We start from the raw sequence: 17,611 nt of genomic DNA on the forward strand, positions 1-17,611 counted from the left end.
ATAGCCATGAATTTTGTATGGGCCTATTAGGTTTTTTTTTTTTTTTTATAATACACCATATTAAAATCCCTGGAAGAAAGTGACAGAATTACAGTGTAGGCAGTAGTTGTTTTATTAATCTTTTAATACTTTTAGTGAAGTGCTGTCCTGCATTGAATATGACAGGCAGGTTTTTTTAGTACGTTTGCTAGGAGACAATATAATGTAATTTAATAATATGTACATGTTGAGTCTTTTTCAGAGAAAATGAGAAACTTAATTTTAAAATCTTAGTGAAAATTTAAATTAAAATGTATTCACATCAGTGCTTGACTACGGTATCAAGGGTTTTTGATACAAATGGCAGAATTGCCTATTTTATAAATTGCTTCTTATTTTAAGAAACAAGTTTGTCAGTTAATAGGATTTATCACATTACATTAGAGACTTTACCACGTTACTGTACAGTTTTGCATATACAGCATATAATTGAAACAATAACAGTGACAAAGTTATGGTGGCACATTATTTATACATAGGAAGAAAAATACTATGGAAGTCAATGGGGTATATCAATTGTTTGGTTACCGACATTCTTTAAAATATCAACTTGAGGGTGAGTAAATGATGACAGAATTTAAATTTTTAAGTGAACTATTCCTTTAACGGAGAAATATAAGTTTATGCTTGCCTTTTTAGAGCACACAATGTTCCACTTGTTCACCCAGTAATAGCCTAAAGTTGTAAACCATGTATTAAGCCAGATTGATCTAAATCTGTATCTGTTCCAGTAACTTAAAATAGCAAATGAGGTGAAATGCCTCTTTCCAATTTGCTGTAATTGAAGGACATTATTAGATGTCATCCAAGTAACATAATGTCCAAAAAACACAAAGATTCTGTTCAGTCATGCTTCATTTTTACAACCTTCATCACAGTCCATCAAGTCCCACGGTTCATGTGAATTACTTTTGTGTGTACAACAACTTTGGCATTTGAATATTAACAAAGAGTAAATCAATTTAAAGAATTTCTTAATGCCGACAGAATGCTTAAAGGGATGATTCTTGAAAAATTTAAATAAATTTGTCATTGCATTAGAGAAGCCTATGAAATATAAATAAAAAAATAAAACATATATACATTTGACAGTTGTTCACATGTGCATAGCCTAGATTAGTTTGATTAATTTGAATTGGTTTACCCATGCAAGACATGACAAAGTAGTTCATTTACAAGAGACACATCTGAATTATACTTGAAGTAGTCTAGTCTGCAGACATTTTATAAATGAACAATTATTTGTTATCCATTAAAAAATACATTCTATGCTAACTAATTTCATTTCTAAATATATTTATAGTACTAATCTGCTGTATGCTACTGTGGTGGCAAATAATTTTACTTCATGTAATGTACTGTATGTTCTTGCATGACAACAGACAACTGATCTTAGTGGAACATTATCATGTATGAGCTGAAACGATCTCTGCAACTATAAAGGTGTTACATGTGCATATTTGGTCTAGAGAATGAGAGATCATTTTTGTCTCCTTATATAGATCTTCTTTCTCAATTAACTAACAATGAAACAGCAGTGAGGTGTGAGTGATGTACAAAAAAGGCAGGCCGCACCTGGCGAGTTTTCCCTTCTCAGCTTTCGCAAAACTCTGATGTCTTTATGTGAATGGCCTTCTTGCAAGGATAAAGTACTTCAAAGACATGTGGGCTTGGTTTTCGTTGCAGTCTCATCACTAAATAATTAATTTCCATAACCCTACAAATTACATATAAAGATTCCTCTATCAGAAAAAAACTTAGAACAATATAAATAAGGTTTAAAAGGAAGAAAAAAAGCATGATTTCACATTTTAACAATTCAATTCACAATACAAGTTTACAATTCAGAAGCGTAGAAAGTTATGATATTTTGATTTGGAAAGCAAATGGGGTCAATTTCATGTTAACTGAAAGGAAAAAATAAAGCCTGTTTAGATAGAAAGTCTGTTTCTAAATTAATAATATATGAATATTACGTCCTGTCCCCATATCATTCAGGATTCATACTAGCATCTATCACTAGACACAGTATTTATGTTTCGGTATTTACATAATGTAATTATGTGTAACGATACTACTAAAAATAAATGCCCTTTTCCTCCTCAAAATGCAGAAGTATATCTGCTTTTGTGTTTTAAGGGCTTGAATTGAAATTGAATCTGTATAAAACAGGACAAACATGCACGTTCTCTGTTTTCCTTCTCACCAAGTTCATAAATACAACTAAATACAAGTTTATCACAGGTATGATAGTGCAATTTCAGTAAAGCATGCAAGGACATTCTCCACGGCCCTACGGCTGGTTACAGAGTGCTATGAGAGGAAAGGTGTCACAGTGTAATTACTGAATGCATACAGATCTCCAGGCCTTGAAATACAACTTTCATTAAATACATTGATTAAAAGCATTATTTTGCTAATAGTATGTGTGTGTTGGCAAATCATTTTACAATATTGCATGAATGATGTGCTAGGATTGCAGTTGCATAAATCGAAAAGCTGCACATTATGACCGCGGCAGGCTGGCTTTGGACATAGAGCTTTGCACGCTACACTTTTATGGACAGAATCTTGGCTACTTTCTAACAAAGAGCTTTATTTTGTCTAATAATCTGGATGTAGATTTACTGTGTTTGTAAAATGCCTGGACGTTCATCAGCAGTGTTGGGGAAAGTTAATTTTAAAAGTAATGTTACAATATTGCATTACTCCCTATAAAAGTAACTAATTGAGTTACTTTTATGAAAAGTAATTGGTTGTGTTAATTTTGCGTTACTTTTTCTCACTTGGGCTGGGCTTGCTTGTTTTTTAATAACAATTTAAAAAAAAAAAAAAAAAAAAAAATGTAAAGGCCTTTTCACACCTGTACAGTAGAGGGCGCAACTAAAAACAAACCTTTCAGCTGTGCTGCCATTCTGGAGTAGTTCAATGCTTCAGCAATAAAAACAAAGTAAATGAAACACAAATATTATGTTTATCTAAAGTCATTGTATGTCAGCAGCAAAGACACTGGTTAATACATTTATTTGTGTTATTTAACATTTAATTATTGCAGGTTTGTGTAATATTCTGAGTTTGCATTTCACTGTTTTTATTCATTTTGAGGAATAATTAATCTGTTTTTGAGCATAAACTCACATTAAGTCTAGAACTACAATAACCATTAGGGATGCACCAATACCACTTTTTCCAGAACAAGTCCGATGCCGATACTTTCATTTTTGGTACTTGCCGATACCGATACCTGTATTTTCCCTGAATTTGTATATTGGGTAGAGAAACCAAAAGAATATGAATCATATTAGTTGGCTTAATTTTTTTGTAAATATATATTTCCTTTAGTTTTTATCATGCTTAAGCATGTTAAAATGTATGAGCTTATGTTACTTTCACTGTTCTATTGCTCTATCATATTTTATCTATCATTTAATTGCACTAGTGTTGTCAAAAGACCCGGTACTTCGGTACCAAGTCGGTACTAATTTTTTTTTAAACGTCACGGTACCAGGTTTTCTCAAACCCGGTACTTGATGCGCATGCATGCCCGAAGCGCGTGCAGTTGCGTCCTCTTCATAAAAGCGCTGATGGCGATCGGCGGTGCTGCTGCTGATGTGGTGCTGATGTTTTTGCGCGTGCAGATACGTTATTTCAAATGGCGCGCGGCAACACCTTTTCTTTCAGATGTGAAAGAAAAGGCAATTCAATTTGTGCGCTGTCTGTGGCAGCTTGAAACTTCTTGACCTGCAAACGTCCTGTAACATAAATCACGTAACAGTTCATATTTTACTTGCATTTACGATTTAGTTTTAATCGAAATGATGCATGTTTACTGAGTAAACGATCAGCAATCAAGAGCATGCAACAGAAGTGTGCTCTCTCTCTCTCTCTCGTCAGTTAACAGTAGTAATACATGCCTCGTTTTACCTTTGCCATTTACATATCCGACCGAACTACAAACTTTCCACTGATGTCTGTGAAAAATGTATGCGCTCGACAAGCTTGCGTGTCTGTGCTGCTGCACTCTCAATCTACTGCGCGTTTTTCGCTAATCAGCTCGCACACCCACAGCTATGTAGGCGTTACTATATTTTGTTTAATATTCCACTAATTAGATACACTTACTTCATAGACAGCCTTCTCTTTTATCCCCATTATACTCTCTGTTGTCAGTGTTTCTTTGTCTGGACACAAACACTGTACACACGCTGCATGGTATCGGTTGTTTGTATCGGAGCATTTTTATGAGTACAAGTATGAGTACACAAGCGCAGTATCGGGCCCGATACTGGTATTGGTGCATCCCTAATAACCATCATGTTCACACAACGCCTCTGCACGTACTCCCAATTTCTCTCAACATGGGGACAGGAAAGGTGGGAAAACGAAGTAACTTCTGTTACTTAATTGAAAATATAACTCGGATATTTTGTTGCAATTTAAAAAGTCATTTGTTATTTTACTAGTTACTTGAAACAAGTAATCTGATTACGTAACTCCCGCTACTTGTAATGCGTTTCCCCCAACACTGTTCATCAGTTCTTTTGACATCAGTGCTTTAATGTGTCACATTAGGCAGTGTTTAAGTCAGTGGCTGCATCTCACATGAGAGGCAGATATGTGGTGTTAAGATCTTTTTTCTCTTAATTAACACCAAACAGCATGAATTTACTAGTTAGGGATTGATGGATGGTAGTTTACACATACAGAACTTGCCGCTATATTCAGCATTTTGTGTCCATGTGAATTAAGTTCCTAATGTTTAGTGTGTTAGTTTTTCATTCTCCACCAGTAAACAGACTCTTGATCTCAGAGACCAGACTGAATACTTGTTGCAGTTTTAGACTAAATCATGCGCTTTACTGTTACATTCTGAAAGTGTACCGAGAAAATCAGTTCACCCTCAAATTATGTCTTTGACTGAGTGTTGGAAGTGGAGCTATGGGTGCAGTTAAATGTAATGAACCCAGGGAGAGTGACTCTGCCATATGTATAGATGTCACGGTCAGACCCCTGGTTCATCCTCTTTACCAGGTTCTTCTCGTATAATAATGGGTGGTAGGCACCTAGGGTGCAGGCAGCATCACTGAAGCGCTGGTAGTAGTGACACAGCTCGGTTTTCCGTCGCGAAGGCAGGAACTCGTACACATGTACCACTTCACAGAGGGACATCATTAAAACTGTGCCTATGGATGTAGAAGGAAAAAATATAGGTACATACAAAATCCACCACAAGTCAAGCCCCTTTTTAAAAAAATGGATATGGAAAACAATTGTTCATACCCTCTGAATAAATGATGAGAAGTATTACCTCAGCTATCCAGCGCTCGTTTCGACAACATTAGCCGCGTTTCCATTACCGTTCAAATTGCGCAAATTGAAATTGCGAATTGAAAATACAAACTTTTTTAATACAAAAAAGTTTTAACGCTCGCATGAGGTGGTTTTTCAGGCAATTCTAAAAAGCAATGCAATGCAATGGAAACAGTTTTTGCGCATTTACAGTCACCTGACGCAACGACGTGGTATGTTTGGACAGAATACGAGACAGAGTTCTTTATTAAATTCATAAAAGACAAAAGAATTACAGGAATACTGAATTCTAAACCTCAAAGAAATTGCACAACCAAGACCTCGAAGCAGAAATGAGGGAGAAACGGCCAGAAACACCTCATACAGTAGGCTACAGGGGCGTAGAATTTAGTAGGGACGCTAGGGACGTGTCCCTACCAATATCCAGTGACACTGATATGTCCCTAGCAATAATTTCGATCAAAACTTAAAATATATTTATATATAACCACTCTTGTCCGGTTGTGTCTTGTGGTTTTTATGTATTAGGCTTATTTTATTTAATCAGGAAACATCCTATTTAGATTAAAATCTCTTACAAGAGCGTTCTGAGAAAAATGTGCAATTGGTACACAAACGGTTAATATATATATCTGAGTCCCGCCTGCTTAACACACATCGCTAAACTGATTGGCTTTGTTTTTTTATCTAACTTGTGAAAGGCTCTGGTGTGAATGAGAGCGGCAATCCTCCGAAGGAAATCTAGATGCGGTAAGCTAGGGAGAAATCAACAGTTCTGTGCACAAAAATGCGGGACAAATCAGTTTTTACTACTGTATTACAATCGCGGGATAAGTGGCGAACAGTCGTTAGTTTGACAATCGTTAGAGAGAGAGAGAGAGAGAGAGAGAGAGAGAGAGATTGTGTATGCTTAAGTGTGTGTGTAACACTACATTATAGGGACAAAATGTCACCACAAAGATGGCAATATCCGAAATACTTGTCCTTGTGGGGATTAATTAATTAATTTATTTTTGGAAAACAGCTGAAAATGTAAAAATGCAAAAAGTTTTCTGTGATAGGCAGGGTTAGTGTAGGGGGATATAATATACCGTTTGTACAGTATAAAATCATTATGTCTGTAAAAAGTCCCCATAAAACATAAAAACACAACATTGCTTGGTCTTGTTGAAATGAGAGGACTGTTTGATGAAGTTGAAACCCTCATCCTAGTCTCATCAGCTGAGGCTGAAAGAAGTTTCAGTGCTCTTAGGACACTGAAAACATGGCTCAGAACAATGGCACAAGTGACACTTAACAGTATTGCTGTGTCATGTCCAACAGGACAAACTGGACATTATTGATGTGAAACAAATATGCCAACAGTTAATTTCTGTAAGTTCACTTTTAAATGAAAATTCTGTCATCATTTACTCTCCCTCAAGTTGTTCCAAACCTGTATGCATTTCTTTCTTCTGCTGAACACAAAAGATGATATTTTGAAGAATGTCGGTAACCAGAGGGGTTTTTTTTCTACTATGGAAGTCAATGGGGTCCATCAACTGTCTGGATACCGACATTCTTCAAAATATATTTTTTTATGTTCAGCAGAAGAAAGAAATTCATACAGGTCTGGAACAATTTGAGGGTGAGTAAATGATGACAGAATTTTAATTTTTGGGAGAACTGTCCCTTTAATGACAGATGCAGCTCAGCTTCTGGGGATGTCCCGTCCCCACCAATTTCAAAATCAAACCTACGCCCTTGGTAGGCTATGTGCCGCTCACAGTATGTCTTTCCTTACCATTAATGCTTGGATAGCACGCCTATCTCCTTCGATTAATAATAATGGCTAGTGTGGCGGCTGCAATATATAAACCTACCAACATTTGTTGCCATGATTTTTGGAATGACTTCTCGCGAGAGGGAAAAATTACGTTTTAGTCGCATAACATCGCTTAATGGAAACACCGTCATTTCGCAATAGTTTTTTATCGACATATAGAAAAAAAATCGCAAAAGTTTTGCGCAAATCTGGAATGGAATGGAATGGAATCTGCCTATTGTCTTGCTTTCTTTGAAGTTGCGGTGAAAAAGTTTTTATTCCACTATATTGAATACGTCAGCTATATTCACTGTTAGATTATTAGATCATTACACTAGCTTCACTCAAAACATAGCATGCTGAGGACATCTGCTGGTTAAAGCTATGTAAATGCAACGAGAACAGCAAAAACATGTTCAATGACGTTGTACACACTTTGAAACTGCAGCGCGCGAGCTTAGAATAAACAGACTGTTATCGTTCATTGGTGTGGATGCAAATATAGTTATTGTTATAGTTATCTTTTTAGTTATCGTTGGTGTGAACGGCCCTTTAGGAATGAAACAGTTAACAGTTTGACGATAAACCTTGATAAAAATTCCAGAGTATTACCGTTATATATTTTATTTGATTATGGCGATTTGAAAAACTCAGTGTAAATATTTTTCAGCATTAAGAAAAGTTAGCAATAATCTCACGCAGGCGCATCATGCAGCGTAGGTTTCGTTTTGTGTGAAAGCATGATGGAAAACAGCGCTGAGAGAATTTTTTTCTTGAGAATGTATTGATTAATTTTATGAATGTATCTCTAAGGGGAGCCGACTGTCTTTTCATCGTCCCTCCATGTTATGCCTAATAAAGCAGTGTTTTTTAAGCGCAACGTTGCTTTGTTTACAGAAGCTACCAGAGAAACAGCTCTTTTCTTTCCTATTCCAGAAGTAGGGCTGGGCGATATGGCCCAAAAAAAATATCACGATAATTTTTTTTATATCAGTCATTATCGATAATTATCACGATAAAAGTCAAATCTTTATTTCTTTCAAGTTTAAAAGCAGATTTTTGCTCCTAAGTGAATGTTGTAGAAACCAGAGCATTAACTGTGGTTTTAAACTACTCTTTATTGTCAGAACATATCATGACAAACACTTGCCAAACAGGTGAACATTTCACAAATCTGAGGTAGAACATTCAAAGATTTGTCATTTTTCCTTAACAAAATAAATATATTTATTGGACAATTTCTTAGTTTCTGCATGTGCTAATTTTTTTTTTTTTTTTTTTTAAATGTAATATTCTGACTGTTTGAGTTTTATTAAACTTAACCATTGGTCATCCAGTATCATGCATTTAGATCATGACAACCACAGATGAAACCAGGCATAGCCTGTAGCACCTCACTATCATGGCAAAATGTAACTTTATGGTTTCTATGGTATTTGTATGAAAAACAGTAGCCTAAATACATTATTAAATACTGTAATTATATTCCATTAGTCCTTTAATACATTGTCTACATTAATAATATAATACAATTCAATATGTATATTCCACATTTCATGGTGCAGTTAATATTACTAGGCTAACGTACAGTAAATCCATGGTAAATGATGGGAATTTGTAGATGGAAAAGCCTTCTGACAGTATTGTTGCGCACAGTGTCTCCTGTTTGTCAGCGCTGTTTCATCTGCCTTTAAACTGGTTTAAATCACTGAGACATTTGTGTTCCTCGCTGAATTCAAGAGCTTCTCACTGGATTTCGTGACCGAAAACGATCAGAGTAAACGCATCTGCTCTAGTGAGCTCGCGCTCTCGCTGCCGTTTGGACTTTGAGCCGAGCGGATTGATGGTCCGTGTGGCGCGCGGTTCAAGTGAGTTTCATTCCGCTTTTGGCGCATAAACATTATCGAACATTTATCGACCTCATGATATCGTTTTATCGAGAAAAATTATATCGTGATAATTATCGTTACCGTTTTATCGCCCAGCCCTATCCAGAAGTGCAACCTACTCTCAGAGAATTAATTTATATTTCATTCAAATCTTAACCTATGTAGAACTGTTTATGGAGCAGATAATATATATATATATTAGGGGTGTAATGGTACATGTATTCATCCCGAACCGTCACGGTACGATGCATACAGTCAGACTACGAATAAAGTCAGTCAAAGGTGATCAACACTACAATCCAGAAGGAGGGAGCGCACTGTAATGCAACGCTGTTTGCTAACAGTTTGCTCTGTTGTTAATTGTAACCTTTAATATTATAGTAATGTACAAGAAAGAGCTCCGTAATTATAGTTTACAGCATTAGCTGAGATAGATTTTTTTATCCTTAAGAAAATGTTAATTATAATTGAATTTATTTAAAGAGAGACACAATTTGTTCAATATACCACTTTAATAAAAAATGAAGAAAAAAGCAATTTTGTGTTTAGTTTACTCCCCCCTGCTGAAATGTAAGGTTTATTAAAACAAATCACCAAAATATATTCCTTGTGTGTGCAAACATACTTGGCAAAAAATCTTTAGCGGACAACATTATTTTAATGTTTATGCAAACAAAAAGTGCATAGTGCTGCTAATTTTTGGTTTTGTTTTGTTATCGACATAAAACTTGAAATTATTTCAGTGTGTGTATCAGTAGTTGAACATTTCCAGCACAATACCATGATAATATTGATAACCATGATCATTTTGGTCACTATAATCATGATATGAAACTTTCATATCATTTCATCTCTACTTGGAAGGCTGCTTCACAGAGCAGGCATTCTTGCTGTGTTGCCATGCCCATATATTATAACACATTTCATTTTGGGGCTTGTTGTTTGAGCTTGGCTCATAAAGTGATCAGGTTTATGGAGTTATTAAAGTAGGCAGGTGCGGGTTCAAATGGTTTATATTGAAAACAAGACCAAAATATTGCAACATTTTAGTCTTGTTTTCAATATAAAACATTTGGATTCATTTAGATTTCTAATAGGCTTGCCTCTTTCTTTTTCCCTGTTTTTTTTTTTTTTTTTTTTTTAGCAAGATCTGGCAACATGAATGAGTCAAGCTCAAAATTCCCTGTGGATTTCTTGCACCAAGCAGTAGACACAGAAGAGAGGCACATCTCTTATCTGCATTTAAATAGGTCATTAACAACTAGTTCATTAACAACTCAGCTTCGTTACGTAAACTGCGTAGCATCTTTTTTTTTTTATGTGATCTGCATTTTTGGTGAGTTAAATCAGTTGTAGAATGCGATTGTCGCTTCCATAAATTACTAAACTGTGTGTACAGAACAGGATTAAACACTAAAAGGTGAATTAACAATTAGCTGCAGTGTGTACATGACCATAGTTTGTGGTTTCTTAACCATTTATGATAAGATTTCTGTTTTATTTAAAAAAAAAACCTAATAAAACTTACCCAGCAGGCCTGATGAGGGAGGATTTTTTTGTATAGTCTCATCCATATTGTCTTGTATTCGCTGCCACAGCTGCCATTCCATCCGTGGGTGTATAATATAAAATGGCTGTTGAGGGTGTAAGCGTCTATATCGCTGATACTGTTTAAATATTGGGTAATCTGTCTTGTTGAACCACTGAAAGCATAACAAAAGGAGGATTATTACATTTCCCCAAATTTCATTAATGAAATATGAAGTATATATACATTTTAGAGTCAACATGAAACCGTTTGTAGCCCATTTTACTTATGTAATTTGTGATGTAGGATATTCAGTGAGAAGAAAATGTAGGTGTAAACTTGATTAGATCACAGGGATTAAAGTTCTCCGTCGCTACAACGGATTTCCGTTAATTGCAGCGAGTCTACGACGGATTTCCCTCAATTGCAGGGTTCCTGCCTGTCCTTAATGTCTTAAATTCACTTTTCATAATTTCAAGGCCGTAAATAGGCTTCCATTTCTTAAATGGTGTAATAAATGTCTTAATTTTAGTTTTAAAAGGTCTTAAATTAAGGAAAGATGAGGTGTATTCACCCTGCTAAGGGGGATGTGATCAAAGCCTGGAGTGGAGTGAAAGCACGTTCCTCTCTCCACTCTAAGCGTTCTGTAATCACTCCGCTCTGGATTTACTCCGGGTTTTCCATTCCCGCTCCGTGTTCACTCCATTTTAAAAGTTATTCTAATATGTTTATTTTTTTATATCATGAACGTCTGAACACAACATTTATAATACTAACGGTTTGGAAAGTATTCTACACGTTTAATAAATAGAATTGTCCAAATGTAGTGAACGCACCTATAGAGAGAAATGCACATTTTATACGGATTACATAAGAAAGTAGTCTGTTTCTTTTCGTTTTGAATTGTTTTGTTTAAAAGTAGACATTTCAAGCTTTCTATAGATATATTTCTCATGCCTGTGAAGTAGCCTATATGCTGAGTTTCGGTTCATTTATGAGACAAGCTCCAGTTCACGAGCAATGCAAGTGATCGCGCCGGTGCCTTGCATGTCCTGATAATATTGTCTGCTATATTTGCTTCTCATTTATTAAATCTGTGCAATTAGTTGATGAAGCATCGATTAAAATTAAGATACAATTTATACAAAACAAAATTCACTTTAAAGAAAGGCTTTATACAAAACAAAACTTAATGAAGTTGTCAAAATCATGTCTGACCCACTCCATATGTCATATATGATCCTATCTTACTCATGCTGTTCACTTTTCATATAATCAACATAGATGAAATAAAAAAAAACATTATATTATTTAAACATACACATGAAACTAAATGTGTTTTCTTTCATGGCTACAATACGTATAGTAGGCCTACAGTACAGAGAAATTTAATGTCGGAGTGAAACAAAAATTACACTTCATCAAGCTAGGACTTTGTGGTGAAACCTTCTAATTAAGCAAGTTTCCTCGAATTTTGTGAGTTTGCCAAATGCTTGACAGTGAAATATGGTGAATTTTTACCTCCCGTAGATCAGACGAATAAGGGCCAGGATCCCAGCTCACTAAAATCCCTGCACTGTACAAAGAACTGGAGAGGAAATGGTGGTCTTCAGATGCCATTACCTATGCAATAAACAGAAATTATGGTCTTTTAAGAGATCATTGCTACATGTCATTTTAACCTTTCCCGAGTTAGCAAACAGTTTACCTGGGAATTGATCAGTCGCACTGTTGTTTTAGAGCCCACGTCTTTCTCAAAGCCTGTTGTCGGTGCGGCATTGAACCGTATCACTGCATCATGTGTATCTAGATTTCAGGAATTTTTTTAGTAATAATGCCTCATTCATACATAAAATCATCCAATTTTTTATAATATCAAAGAATGACATATTACACATATATATATATATACTGGGGTGCTCATAACTTTTTTGGTCTGGTTCTCAAGGGAGCACCTGGAGATGCTGCTTGGTAGTCACATTTTACGCGGCACACTTATCCTACAAGCTGTTGTCATCACTTTTCTCTTGACTGCTCTCCTCTCTATCTTGGGCCTAAAAAAAAAAAGTTTGGTTCCGGTTGGTTGTCAGTTGAGGTCATGGGTCGGTAGGGATTTTTTTTTTCTTTTTTTTTTCCAGTGGCAGCAAGAGATAGGTAGGAAATTATTATAATATTTTTAATTTTACTTTACAGTAGCGATGGATACTCTATTTTTTCATAACATAGCCTACCTATACTACATGTACTATTACACCTTGTGTGTCCCAGCATGTTACACACACACACACATGCTAATTTTAAATGTGTGTACTTTTTTCTACTCCAAAAAAACAGACATCTCAAGCAATGTTTCATCTAATACCTTTAATAGTATTAACCTCAATACAAACGGGGGAAACACGGGTCTAAACACGGGTTTAAAACAATCACATGCAAACGTAAAAATATATGCATATTTTTAGAAACACATCTACAAAAATATGCCTGTATTTCAAGTTGATAAAAAAATTTAAAATCCACATTAGTTTATTTGTGCCCACGCGCCACGCCCTCCCATAACGTTACCTAGGCTACTTTCACTTTTAAAAATTCATCATAACCGCGCGCGCGATCTGCTTGCAGTCGTCGAAAATACAATACGTCATCAAAAATCAAGTCCAGTGTGTGAGAGAAATTTGGAGTTATCTGAAGAAAATATTGTGAAAGGCTTATTTGCTGCATGCATTTTCGTGTTGGATAGCCGCAAATGTGGAACTTCATCGCGGAGGAAGCACGCAGATAACTGGTAACAAAGCAGTTCTATCGAACAGTATTTTTCAAATTTAACACTAAGTATGTGTGGTGTGCAGGGCGTTTGAACCCAAAAATGTCAAATGTAGCTAGACGAAATTGCGTGGCAGATATAGTGTTGCAGCCGCGTCTGTTCGATTGGTAAAATGTTAAGGCTACTCAGTTTTGTGGTAACGTTAGCCATGTTCTTCATGTACTGGCCTTTTTACAGCTTCGGCTGAAGTTGTCCTTGTGTTAATGGTCGTGTAATAACTTCTGTATGACCTGGCAATAAACATTTTTGTAAGTGTGTCTATAATGTGATTGGCTAAACTGATTTTATTTCGGGTGCGGGTCGGGTGTCGGTTCTATTTTAAGCGGGTCGGGTGCGGATTTTAATTAGTGCTGCTGTCGGATAACGGGTCGGATGCGGTTTTAAGCACTGCGGGTACGGGCGGGTGCGGATTTACAAAATTGGACCCGTGCAGGACTCTGTCTTGCATCGCAAGAGTGCTATACAAAAACAGTGCTGTACAAAAACGTAAATTATAGTTCCCCTCAAAGTTTTTTATTTGTTTATTTATTTAATTTGTATTATTTTTTCCCCAAGCTCATAAAATAAATTTGGGTCGCACATAAATTGACAGGGTCGGTCGGAAACCGGAACCAAAAATTTTTTTAGGCCTTGTCTCTTGAACATTGTAGGTGATGATGATGGTTTTAAAAAATATACTGTATATTTTTATTAACATGAATGACACAGATAACAGCAGGAATGTTAGGCTGCTGTCACTTTAAGACTGAATGCACGGACCGAATATACTGACACACATCCAGTTTCTGTCTCAACTGTTCACTTATGACATGACAGAAAGAATTTGCGAGATGGGTATTTTGACATTTTGTGTGTTTGTGTCCGTTCAAGCGCAAGTAAACGCGAAAGAGGAGTCAATTCAGTGTTTGAGCGCTGTCTGAAATGCGCCCCTCTCTCTCTCTCTCTCTCTCTCTCTCTCTGTGTGTGTGATTCCTGATTTTTGCCTCTTCTTCCGCGTTTAAAATCGTTTGAATCAAGGTTATTTTCGTAAACTAATACTGACACTAAGACTACAAATATTGATTTTTTTTTTCGTAAACTGAAATAAAATAGAAATTTCAACATAAATGAAAAACTAAACGAAACTAACAACAGTTACTGAAAATAAATATAATTAAGTTAAACTGAAAGACATTGCGCTTTTTCCCCATTTCACTGCCCAAGTCTTTTTTCCGTTTTTCAAAGCAAAACCACTTACTGTGTGAACCAACCCTATGAAGCAGAAATGGCCAAATACGTATTTCCATCATGCAAATCTTTTGCAAATACAGCTGTATCTTAATTCCAAGTAAGATAATCTAATGTGAAACTAAAATGGATACCACACATATTAGACAAGATACCACACGCAGAAAACGGAAAAAACAAATAGCATGTCTAGCCCACAAACAGACTTAGAAGAGTAGAAGTAAACTAAATGTCTGGTCTGAATAGAACACATTGTAACACTTTCCCTCTTACATTTATGCTGGGGTGCCAGACATATATGTATACTGTCAAAATTTCCTTATTCTTGTTTAGGGTCGTTAGTCACGTCAAGAAGGAGAGTGAACACAGGACACATGTACTCAATTCATTAACATGAATCCTTAATGTTGTAAGAGTAAACCCAAAGAAAACCAACTACTATAGATGTGGCCTTTAAAAATGCGTGTCTCAGAGAGAAGAATGCTGCGAGCACTTCCGAAATTCTGCGGGATCCTGCAGAAGGGGGATTAGATGTTGGACGCAGGAAATACTAAAACCTGTAGATGGCAGTCGTGTTTCATGTGGCCATACTGACGAAGTATGACGAAGACAAAGTTTTCTTTTGCCAGTTACATAAACAGTCACATATTCTTCATAAAAATCCGACTCAAACGTGCATCATTTGTCTTATTTTTTTTCTGTGTACTTACAGTAGAAGAGACGTGATGTATGATAACTGAGTCTTATAACACAATAATTTGTGAAGACCTTTGAAGAGACCGAGAGCATTTGCGCAATATCATTAACTAGTTTATCTAATTTTACATTTAGTTCCTTTTTGCATCTGAACGTTTTTAATAGCTTTAACATGGTTGTAATGCGCTTTTCTGCATTACTGTACAGTACTTTTTATATTATCATGTTTCCCTTTACATGGTATGAAACACATAGGCGTCGATTTCGGTGGGAATTTTACGCGTACCCACCAGATTTCGTCATGAGTCATTTTGTACCCACCACTTTTAACTTCCGTCCATATTAATTTGACTTTTGGTTCGATTTTTTTGACAGTTTACTATATAGCCGCACTCAAGCGTACGCATAAAGCTTGCCACAAAGAACCGGTAAAAGTAATGATTATGAATGCGTCTAAATGTGTCTAAATACGCTGTGAATGTGAATGTGCATTATACGCTGGGTTTCGGTTCATTTATGGGACAAACTCCAGTTCACTCGCCGGCGCCTCCAATGTTGTGATTGTCTGCTATTTACTTCTTATTTATTAAATCCAGGTAATTGGTTCATGAAACATTGATTAAAATTAAGATATAATTAATACAAAACGAAATTCAATTTAAAGAAAGGCAGCTGTTCTGTTTGAGGTCTCTGTGAAAGTTTTAAAGCAGTCTTTTAGTGTCGCTTTCAGAGCGCTCACGTCTGTAACCGTAAACTGACACGTTGTTTTTTCCCTCATAAATGCGAAAAATAAAATAAAATGAATATTATAATGTTTTTTTGTTGGGTCAGACAATGATTACCAAATTTCTCTCTCATATTGCACCTCATAACCACTGAAAACGGTCAACGGAAGTTAAAAATGGTGGGTACAAAATGACTCATGACGAAATCTGGTGGGTACGTGTACCCACCGTCCCCACCGAAATCGACGCCTATGCTAGTACAATATCTTTGCTTCTGACAAGTTTCTGTAATAAATCCGTAAATCAATCACAAAACGTGTTGACGTGTTGGCGAATAAAATTTTAAATTGTCAATTTAAAAAAAGCAGAAACGTGTATAAAACCCGCTTCAATTACAGTTAACAATATCTGAACTGTGCTCTTTTGCATACTTCTAATTTTCTCATGCACTTTGTCTTGTATTTCTGCAATAGATTAATTGATCTGGCCATATATGTGACCAGACTAACGTAATTTCTCTGTCATTTCTCTGTCTTTTTATCTCTTTAAAATATTGCTACTTTTAGAAAAAAATGACATAATTATGAATCAAATTATTATGAACAAACAATGAAACTGTGTCAAAATTCGACAACACAAAGAATTATCAAAAGGCGATATAACGCACATCTCAGGTTAAATTAATTATATAAAAAACAGGGAACATTTTGTTAAAGCAAAACTGAACAAAATGCGTAATTAAAATAATTGTATTATGTTTTACCAAATATTTAATACCACTTCCCCATAATGTTGTAATTAATTTAAAAAAAAAAAACATCTGTCAAACTGTCAATCAGATACCTCTTATCTGGTCATTTTTATTTTATTTTAGAAGTCATAACTGTTGATCACCCTTTATATGGATTTTGTGAATATGAATATTTAAAAGATTTACAAACTGTCGGCAAGACATCAAGCCAACCCCGGACATTCTGAGACTAACATGGAAAAATCTTTATGCTTAATGCATTAAGACAGTTCAATTAAAATATTTATTAATAATGTAATGGCAAATCAGATGCGCCCAAAATATAAATGCAACGCGTTGTGCTGCAACATTACCTCACAAGAAATATCTGCACAAGAACATGGAAAAATCTTTATGCTTAATGCATTAAGACAGTTCAATTAAAATATTTATTAATAATGTAATGGCAAATCAGATGCGCCCAAAATATAAATGCAACGCGTTGTGAGGCAACATTACCTCACAAGAAATATCTGCACAAGAACAATCACACAAGAAATATCTGCACGAATTAAGAATCTGGGTAAGTCGCATTATTTAAGCCTTTCATTATGTTAGGATGATTTTGTGTATAAAAAAAAAAAAAATACTGCTGGGTTTTTACAGGCAGAGTCACGTGTATTATGCTCACACTAAATTCTCTGTTGCACTTAGTATAAATGCGCATTGCATGCACAATCATCTTAATAGTTGTACAAAAAAGTTATGCACTGGCAAGAACGTCACTTTGCTGTTTTAATAAAAGCAATGTTAAATATTCTGCATGCACTCATCTCCTG

At 35.6% G+C, this 17,611-nt stretch overlaps 1 protein-coding gene across 1 annotated transcript in view; it reads right to left on the reverse strand.

The window, feature by feature from the left end:
* Positions 1 to 3,360: 3,360 nt before the first annotated feature.
* The window catches only part of st6gal1 (ST6 beta-galactosamide alpha-2,6-sialyltranferase 1), a 34,162-nt gene continuing 19,911 nt past the window's right edge, over positions 3,361 to 17,611 (reverse strand). Inside the window, exons 6-9 of the mRNA XM_084137658.1 lie at positions 12,279 to 12,376; positions 12,092 to 12,193; positions 10,571 to 10,745; positions 3,361 to 5,222 (exon numbers count right to left, since the gene is read on the reverse strand). Of these exons, the coding sequence (XP_083993784.1) occupies positions 4,945 to 5,222; positions 10,571 to 10,745; positions 12,092 to 12,193; positions 12,279 to 12,376 (653 nt within the window). The 3' untranslated portion in view covers positions 3,361 to 4,944. The remainder of the gene's footprint in view (positions 5,223 to 10,570; positions 10,746 to 12,091; positions 12,194 to 12,278; positions 12,377 to 17,611) is intronic.

The sequence above is a fragment of the Abramis brama genome, assembly GCF_963993115.1.
Source record: "Abramis brama genome assembly, chromosome: 15".
In the NCBI taxonomy this organism is placed as follows: Eukaryota; Metazoa; Chordata; class Actinopteri; order Cypriniformes; family Leuciscidae; genus Abramis; species Abramis brama.